This window comes from Zeus faber (assembly GCF_960531495.2).
Source record: "Zeus faber genome assembly, chromosome: 10".
Classification (NCBI taxonomy): domain Eukaryota; kingdom Metazoa; phylum Chordata; class Actinopteri; order Zeiformes; family Zeidae; genus Zeus; species Zeus faber.
Window position 1 is genome coordinate 22,374,273 of NC_137199.1, and position 10,000 is coordinate 22,384,272.

At 48.0% G+C, this 10,000-nt stretch overlaps 1 protein-coding gene across 1 annotated transcript in view; it reads left to right on the forward strand.

Annotated features, from left to right (window-relative positions):
* tenm2a (teneurin transmembrane protein 2a) overlaps positions 1-10,000 on the forward strand; it is a gene marked incomplete at both ends in the record, with an annotated part of 167,439 nt that overhangs the window by 130,350 nt on the left and 27,089 nt on the right. The window contains 4 exons of the mRNA XM_080008600.1: positions 3,931-4,053; positions 5,678-5,883; positions 6,969-7,164; positions 9,900-10,000. The exon at positions 9,900-10,000 is cut by the window's right edge and continues 1 nt beyond it. Of these exons, the coding sequence (XP_079864726.1) occupies positions 3,931-4,053; positions 5,678-5,883; positions 6,969-7,164; positions 9,900-10,000 (626 nt within the window). The remainder of the gene's footprint in view (positions 1-3,930; positions 4,054-5,677; positions 5,884-6,968; positions 7,165-9,899) is intronic.

Consider the following 10,000-nt stretch of genomic DNA (forward strand, 5'->3'; position numbering starts at 1 on the left):
TAATTTGAAAAGGCAATGATAAGTTTGAGGTGGGATGGGAGAGAAAGAGAATGAGAGAGAGAGAGAGAGAGAGAGTCGCCGGCTCTTTGCTGTTCTATTTTGCTATTTGTTTTTTAATCAAACAAAAATAAGAAATGCACACTTTTGAGGACCCCCCACAACACACACACACACACATAAAAACAGAGTGCCTGCGTCATGATTGTCAGCACTGTGAATCACCAGTGTCTTCTCTCTACCCAACCAGACCCAAAATATAAATAAATAAAAGAGCAGCCGTCCTTTTAAATCTCTCCTCTCCACTCGCTCACCTCTTTTTTCCTCCCCTCATTTCATCCACGATTCCTTATTCATTTTAATCTGCTCCCTGTGACGTCAACCCCAGGGCTTTTCTGGGTTTTTTTTTTTTTAAACACACTTAGTTCATCCTTTGGGAGATTTATTTTTTCTCTGATATTTTTTCTCTGAGTTATATTTCTGATATTCTCTCAGTTCTCCCTGCTTTAATATTCTCTCTCTCTCTCTCTCTCTCTCTGTCCCTCCACACACACACACACACACACACACACACACACAGTTCCCCCAAGGAGGTCTCTAGATGCCAACGCGATTTCTCAAGGTGCTCTTGACCACTGGCCCCACCGTCCTCTCCTCCTTCATCCCCCTCCGCTCCTCCCCGGTCCCCCGCCAAATCCATACTCCATCTCTTTTTTGCCGTTGCCCCCCCCCGGGGATCACACGGGTCATGCAGCAGCTTCAGATGCCGCATATAACGGATGATACCGGCGAGCACTTTGCCACTCTGAATTATGCATCGAGATTACATAAAAATCTCATGCAGCAGCTGATCTATTTTTAATCCAACACGTTGCTTGTTAAACCTGGCTCTCTGTGATCTCTCTGCGCGCGTGTGCATGTGCCCGTGCGTGCGTGTGTGTGTGCGTGCGTGTGTGTGTGTGTGTGTGGGGGTCCGTGCAAGCATGTAACCAGCATGCATGTGCATGGAAGACCGAGTGTTTGAGATCGGTGTTATTGCGTTACCCCTCTCTCTCTCTCTCTCTCTCTCTCTCTCTCGCTCTCCTTCTTTCCCTCTCTCTCTCCCTCTCCGTCAGCTCAGTGCAAATTGAAATAGTCCAAATGGCACGACATTAAGCATTGCTTTGTTCAGAGATATGAATTTTTATTTCATGCAAATTGTGACTATTAAAAGGGAAATTAGTTGCCGGGTTGTAAAAGAAGATCATTGCATGATATGAATCAGGTTCCAAACGTGTGTTATTTTAGTTGTATACACATTATTCCTGATGAATACCGTCTTGTGAAATGAAGCAAGGCGCTATTCGGGAAGAAGGTGCTATTTCCACCCGTCAAAAGTTCATCTGAGTCCAAGTCGATGGTGGCTCCTCCAGTCTGCCTCGCTCTCTTTCTTATGCTTCCCTTCTATCTCTCTTCTCTTTCTATCTATCTCTCTCGCTCTCTCTCTCTCTCTCTCTCTCTCTCTCTCACACTCCACGCCTCTTCCTTCATCCTGCAAGCCCTTCCCCACCAAACGTCTGTGTTTCGCGGCTGCGGAGAAACCTGTTGATGTGCCGTTCAATTGGATTTTTCTGTCTTTTTCCTCCTTTTTTTTTCGTCTCTGCGCTCGTGTCGCAAAGGAGCGAGAGTGCCATCTATTGGTGGGACTCGGTGGGGGAAGAAAATGCATGCACAGACACACACACACACACACACACACACACACACACACACACACAGACAGACAGACAAAATCAAGTTCAATTTTCAGTGTTTGGTTTGTTTTGGGGGCTGACCTACATGGGGGAGCGACAACAATAGAGCCTCTGTTCCTCACAGTCGCTTACTGATTCAATAGTTTATCATTCAATCGATTGCCCAACCGAGATACCATCTGCATGTGAGTTTGTGTGTGTGTATGTGTGTGTGTGTGTGTGTGTGTGTGTGTGTGTGTGTGTGTGTGTGTGTGTGTGTGTGTGTGTGTGTGTGTGTGTGTGTGTGTGTGTGTGTCTGCGTGTGTGTCTGTGTGTGTGTGTGTGTCTGTGTGTTCGCACACTTGATCCCCGACGTTATCTGAAGCAGAAAGACAGTCGGAGATAAGGAGGATGGAAGGGAGACAAAAAAAAAAAAAACTGCAGAATTAGAAGGAAACAACAGGACTCAAGGTCAGAGGGATGAAGCGGCCTGGGGGCGAGGGGGGGGGGGGGGGGAACGGGGACGTGACGAGAGAGAGAGAGAGAGAGAGAGAGGGTGCGTTTGAAGAAAAACACAGAAGTCTTTCTCTCTCTTTCGCTTGTTCTCTCCCTTTCTCTCCCGGCGCGTGTGCGTTTGTGTGTGTGTCTGTGCGTGCGTGCGTGCGTGTTCATATGCGATTGCGTTTGACAAATAAAAAAAAAGAGCTGACAGCGGGTGCCAGGCAGCCCGGGCGTCAGCTCTTTCCTTTGACCAGGAGAAAGTGAGAGAGCGAGAGTGAGACGGGGAGAGGGGTGGGAAGCCAGAGTCACACGGTCTGACTCCTTTTCTCCTCCCTTTCATACACATCCCTTCCCTCCCTCCCTCTCTCGGTGTGTGTGTGTGTGTGTGTGTATGTGCGTGTGTGAGTGGAGATGGGATTTGACAAGTGGGGAAATTGATTCCCGAGCTTCAAAAGCAGGTGTGATCGCCTGCTTTGGGGGGAGGCTGTGGCCGTGGCCTTTTGGAGGCAGACAGTTACACTTGTATCAATACAATATCACCACGCTTCCACCATCTGCAGCCGCTGCCCCGCACGCACACACCGACACAGACGGTGTACACAGTAAACCGAGCTTCGGTGTGTTGATTAAATATCTATATACGTGAAGAGATGCAACACCTGTCGTAATTATTCTACCCTCCAGGGAGTGGTTATGAATGGCATTTTTGCCATTGTATGATGCACATGCTATTTTTAGAGCCATGTTCAAGTGTCTTATTGTCTTGTACACAGTTGTAACGGGTTTCTTTAATGCTCTTAACTTAACTGTTTCGTATAGATAGATCAATTGATAGATTTTTTAAAATTGGCAACATGCAATAAAACTAAAATAAATTATAAATATATATATTTTTTTATTCATCTTACCCAAGGGTAACAGTACATATATCAAGTTATTATCCTCATTATTCTTCTTCTTCTTCTTCTTCTTATTATTATTATTACTATTATTATTATTATAATTGCTACTATTATTATTATTATTATTGTTATTATTATTATCACAAAAAACATCACCAGCAAGAAAAAAACGTCATTTATTGCCGAGCCACGCCTAGAGTCCAAAGAAATCGTTCCCTCAAGTTGGGGAATAAAGTTGTTTCCCAGTTCACTCGTTTCTGTGCGTGGGGTGCGGGGAAGGTTAGCTCGCTGCCAGGAGCAAGCGTCCGCGTGGCCGATTCCTACACCGCACAACAACCAGCGCAACAGAGGACAAAGGGAGAGGAGGGGGGAAGGAGAGTCGGAGAGCCCTTCCTCTTCATCTGTCAATTCCTCTCCTTAAAGCGGGTGTAAAGGCTTCCAAAATATAAATAGACGGGGGTTTGCTGTCGAATCAGGAGAAGTTGGTGGTTTGCAGGAGTGTGTGTGTGTGTGTGGGGGGGGGGGGTGTTTTTACGGTGTTTTACGGTTTTATTAGTCCATTCGAAGATTACTGCCTGGCTTGGTGCTGACTGGCGCACATTAACCACCCATTTAAAGTGAACTGGTTGCATTGTTTCATTGCAGATGTAGAGATGTAGCCTTTTAAAAGTGTTTTTTGTGGGGTTTTTTGCCACCACAACTTCCCCACATTCTGTGTTCACACTCACACTCGCTCCGCTTCCCTCTCTCTCTCTCTCTAATTACCTTCCGTTCACGTCCGTCCTCCCTTCCTTTTTTTGTTTCTCGCCTCCGTGCAGCGATCAACCTGCTGGGTTTGACGTGGCAGCTGAAGCCGTCCGACGGCCCCGTGCTGAACAACGGTCTGGGGACAGGCCTGGCCGTCAACAGCGAAGTGGCCACACTGCCCTCTGGAGGCAGAGGTGAGAACTACATCCTGCTGCACACTTCACGCCCAGCTTACCAACCGCCCCAATGTATTATTTATTATAGATGATATGTCATACATTATCAAGTTTGAGTCCTTCAAATTGGCTTTTTTTGCAAATAATCCTGCAACAAATCCAGAAAAAGGCCGTAGCCAAAATGTGTGCTGTACATAATGTTTGCGGGCGTGCTCGCTCCAATGTCATTCTAAAACACCTGCACCAAGTAGAGTCAAGCTAAATTCATCGTCCGAGTCAGAAGTGAGGTAAAAAAAAACAACAAAGAAACAGACTGCAGTAGAACCCCCTCCCAATGCACACGCACACACACACACACTCCCCACTCCCATCCCCATCCCTGCCGCTCGCATCTTCCAGTCCTCCCCTGAGTTCCCACTGCACCACCTATTCTTCCGTCTCTCTCCCTCCCCCTCCCTCCGTTCTCTCTCTGTCACACACACACAGTGTAAGCGGCAGGTACATTTGCAAAAGTGTCTGCGGTGTCTGTCGTAATGATCGCGCCGTCGTGCGGTCTTCCCCCAAACTCTCCGGGCCAGGCAGCCATTGTTCTCCTCTTTGTTACTTTTGTCTCGTCGGCGCTCTGCACGCTTCCACTCAAAACACACCAAAACACCGACTCTCACGCACACACACACGCACGCGCGCGCACGCGCACACACACACGCACACACACATCTCCCTCTGCCAAGGGCCTCCAGGCACTGCGCTAGATGTCTGACCTGATTGCCAAATTCTGTGGCGTCTGTGTTTGTGGGTGTGTCTATGAGCGCATGCCCACTCCTGCATGTGTGTGTACATACATCTGCGAGGGTGTCTCGACATCTGTGTCTGTGTCTGTGCTTGTAGAGCTTAAAAAGCCTCCCGGTCCCATCTACCTACCGCCTCTTGTTATTTTAGCTCAGTCGGCTCGGTCCACAGGCCCTGCAGTGTGTGCGCGCGTTTGCGCATGCGTGCGTGTATTTAAACAGCAGCGGCGCCGCATGCTCTATCGTTCCAACTGCGTCTCATTTTAATCAATGAGTGAAGGAGCCTGAAACCGCCAGATGCTGGAGTTTACCTGCATGGCGCTATTTGCTTTATTCATTTAATCTATTTATAACTACTGCATTCACCGGTCTGAGTTACACGGAAAGGTCATCCGCATATCACTGTTCCAATATGTTCTCGCTATGCAAACTGCCCGGACATGCCACCTTCTTTAGCCATGACGCCAGGTGATAGGATCGGTTACCTGGTTGTCGGCACAATGCATTTAAGTTTTCATTTCTGATGTGTTTGACGCGTCGGGACTTTTGTGTGTTCTTATATTTGCCGTTTTCTCTCAGGACTCTCTTGGAAATGAGATTTGAATGTCACCGAGACGCCCTCGTTGAATAAAGCTTTGTTTACATTTCAAATCCTCGCCCGTTTTTTTTTCGGTAGAGGTAAAACGGGTGGTCGCCGCTAATGACGTGCGAGCCCTTCGCCATTCGACGTCCCTGAATCTTCAGAGGGGAGATCCTCTCGTTAGTCCGGTGATTAGCGATCGGCTCCCGGTGATCGATGTCCCGGCGACATTGATGGCGGATTGTTTTCCTCGATTTCCCCTCCCCGGCTGCAGGTCCATGGGCGGGCCGCAACAGCAGTATAGACACGGGCAGCGTGGAGGTGGGGAGGAGGGCCACCCAGGAGGTCCCGCCGGGCGTGTTCTGGAGGACCCTGCTGCACCTGAGCCAGCCCCAGTTCCTCAAGTTCAACATCTCCCTCGGCAAGGATGCCCTGTTCGGGGTCTACATCCGCAAGGGCCTGCCGCCCTCGCACGCACAGGTACGCTGCCGCGGCGCAGCGGCGTGGACGACGACGACACGCGACTGTTTATGTAAATGCCGCCAGGCGTGTCCGCGCCCTCACGCTCGGTCCGTTTAAGCTGTCAAACTTGCCTGCTCAGTCTGCGTTGCGGCACTCCCGCCACTTGCGCTGCATCCACCTGCGGGATTGGCTCTCTTTTTATCCAAAGGGGGATTCAAGCTCGTCACTCCCGTATTTCAAAATGCTCCAACCCTGTGCGGTATTGATGAGAAGTGGAGTCCAGCTGTCAAACATTTCATGTATAATAATGGTAATCAATTTTGATATAAAATTTAAATTACAATTTTAAATAGTATTTATAAGTATATTTATTGATCCAGTTTTCTTTGACGCATATATAGTGTTTTATTATTAAAAGACTATATATATGCGGGCTGGATCCCCGGTGTTATTGCTCAGGGGTGTTTTTTGTTTGTTTTGTTTATCAGCGTTTTTCGGGCTAAAAGTATCTGAAACACGACAACCGCAGTACACACAGACATGGTTGAGGTCTCGTTAGTAAGTTTTGATCAATATTGATCTACATTTGGAGCATAAATTACTGGAAAAACTGTCGTAATTTTATTAATTTCAGGAGCGGGCCGCTTTGTGACATCATCATCCAAAGTTATACAGTATAAGTCCAAGCTTCCTCTTTCGGAAGTCGTTCCCCTCCGGCCACTTGCGAGTACCACGTCTAGACAGACGGCTCGAGCCGGGGCTGCATTCTGAATGCTGGAAACTTGAAAAATTGTAACTTGTGCTGTGTTATACAAAACCCCGGAAACTATAATGGTAAGTAAGAACTACTGGGGAAACCGACCTTTTCGGCAGCGTCATCCAGGAGCGACTCTTTTTTTAAAACACCCCTCTTCAGGATTATTTAAACTGATAACTCCATGGTGACTCGAACAATTTGTGATGGGTCTTGATACAAAGTGATGGTGTGTTTTACGGGAACTCGGAAAACTGTAATAAAAAAAAAAAAAGCTGATTATTTTGTACTTTTATTTTTCGAAAACCTCTCCGTCCTCCTTCCCCCACCCGCCGTGTTTTTCCATCAGTACGACTACATGGAGCGTCTGGATGGGAAGGAGAAGTGGAGCGTGGTGGAGTCCCCCCGGGAGCGGAGGAGCATCCAGACCGTGGTGCTCAACGAGGCCGTGTTCGTCCAGTACCTGGACGCCGGGGCCTGGCACCTGGCCTTCTACAACGACGGCCGGGAGAGGGAGGCGGTCTCCTTCAGCACCAACATCATGGGTGAGAGGCGCACGGCCACGGTTTAGGTGGCGTTTGACGGTGTCGGGGGGGGGGAGGAGGAGGAGAAGGTGGAAGGGAGGAAAGAGAAATCTTCAGGTTAGAAAAACGATGCTGAGAGACTGACAGAAAGGTAAACTAATTCTGACAAACTGACTCGATATACACATGTTATCATTAATAATGTAACTATAGCAACATCGTAAAGACGGAATGCATTAGGCTTTAATGACAAATTTGCAGTGTAGGTTAAATGCATGAATTAATTAGAATAATTATTGTACTACGGGGTACCGTGGTCTTTGTAGTATATGACATCACATAACATATTACGCAGGTACATGCATAATATATGTGTTGCATGTCATAATATTTGACACTATATGAATAATCTTTCCACTTTGAGCAGAGCATACTGACTACATAGAGACTGAGGGCTGTGTTTAAACCTGCAGTTGGAAAAGCGGAAGGGATTTGAAATGTAATTTACAAATTCGCAGAGGTTTAGTTGATTTCACAATAAAAAAAAGGGGGGTTTTGGTGTGGAGTTTCTTTTAAGAATACAAGCCGGCTAAAATTGTGTATGAAACTCGATTCAAGAGTTTCATCATCCGATGAGTTTTGTTTTTCTTCAATGGTTTGTAGTCAGGGTCCTCAGTCCACACCCGTGTTCCGTGCACACACACACACGCACACGCGCACACACGCACACGCACACACACACACACACACACACACACACACACACACACCATGTCCCGGTATTTAGGTTGCTCGGCTGCACTTTCATCACCGTTTCATCCGCAGTGTCTTTGTGGCAGACGAACCAAACTGCTCCCACTGTCCCCGCTCCCTCTGATCTCCTTTCCCTTTAAGAGAGATGCCGTCTTCCTTTACCTGACCTTTTTTTTTTTGTTTTTTGTTCAATGTGGAGCACATCTCTCTGGCTGGAACTTTCGTTGTTTAACTTTGGCTGGACAACTTGCCACTAACCCTGGGGCAAATATCCACTCTTCTGCGAGCGGCCGATCGTTATGATATAACTGCCACTCATTCGATGCTTGGAATTGGCCCGACCTGCACTCCAGCCCACATGTTTAATTATTCCTTGGATTCTGGATCGCAAAATGGGAGAGCTTGCATGGTCCAGAATACATTTTCTATCAATGTTTTTGATCCTAGTCAGTCATTTAGTTTTCAGATAATCACATTTTTTCGCTATTTCCAATATTTTCATCAAATTCTGAGCCCTTTTGGCGGGGGGAAGCCTCGTCTGTTGTGCCGAAGAGGGGGAGACCCCGCTGTGCATCCACCAAACACAACCCAATTGCTAAAGATAATAACCTTTTTTTTTTTTTTTTAATTGATTCGAGTTAAACCCACCCAAAAATGCATTGGATGGGGGAGTTTTTTGCGAGCAAAGTCAGTCGAAGGTGTTGCAAAACAAAAGATTTCCAGCCCGCTGGATTGAAAAGAGTCGTCGAGAAATCCTTCGCTGAGAGAGAGAGAGAGACAGAGAGACAGAGGCAGGAAGAAAGAGGCGGAATGAGGGAGCTGGGGGGGTGAACGACGGCGGGGGAGTGGTGGGATAAAGGCATGAGTGTAGCGAAGGATGAGGGGGGGAGAGGATGAAGTTGGGGGGGATAGATAGGGTAGAATTAGTGCGAGAGGGGTAGAAGTGGGTGAGCTTGAGAGCGAGAGAGCGGGGGAATGGCTGAGGACGTCGGGAGGAGAGACGAGAGCGCTGGATGAGGCGGGAGAGTGGCTCTCGTGCAGAGAGGGCAGGGAGGAAGGAGGAGGGCGGATGGAGGGAGAGGGCGTGAGAGAGAGGGAGATAGGTGTGTAAATATATATATTTATATATAGAGAGAGAGAGGGATAGAGATAGAGAAGTAGTGGGGTGAAGACTGGGAGAGAACAAGAGCGTCAGCCCCCATTCCTACTTCACCAAACTGCTCCCCCTTCATAAGTAGGTTAAGAGCCACTCAGACCCGGAACGCCGCAGTAACGCACGTGCACATCTACGTGCGCGGACACGCGCACAAATACATCCATGGAAAATCTGCTCGGTTACACACCCACTCACTCACACATGCACGCACACACACACACACACACACACACACACACACACACACACACGAGCAGACACCTGAATACAGTATTAATGACCCTGGTGAGGCCGAGTCGGGAGTAAAGAAACAAAACTGCGGAGGGTCAGAGGAGGAGGTGTGGAGCGCCGAATAGATGTGGAGAAGTGTGAAGGAGGGGGAGAGCGAGAGATGCTGGGGGAGGTGGGAAGAGGTAGGGAAGCAGAGGAGGAGGAGGAGGAGGAATACCCAGTGCGAATGGGGTTAGTATGTGCGGCGTAAAAAACAAGAGGTGGTTGAGTAATGGACACCGTCTGGAGGAATCAATTATATCATGATACATGCAGGGCCTGCTCCGCGTCCAATGAAAAATGCATTTAAAGGGGGGAAATGTGAGGTGAGGGGTTTCTCGTTTGAATTTGCGACCACGAGAGGATTTGCTTCCCTTTTATTTCTCGCAGAGAAATAATGCGAAATAGCCTTGACTTGTTTTTTTTTGTGTGTAGCGTTTCTCTACGAATTAAATGGTGCCGGCGAATAAAATCAAACACATTGATGCTTACCCTGACTCTCTCGCCCCTCCCTCTCTCTCTCGCTCTCTCTCTCTCTCTCTCTCTCTCTCTCTGCCCCCCCCCATCTTTTCCACAGACTCTGTGCAAGAGTGCCCGCGCAATTGCCATGGCAACGGAGAGTGTAATTCCGGCGTGTGCCACTGCTTCCCAGGGTTTCATGGCATGGATTGCTCCAAA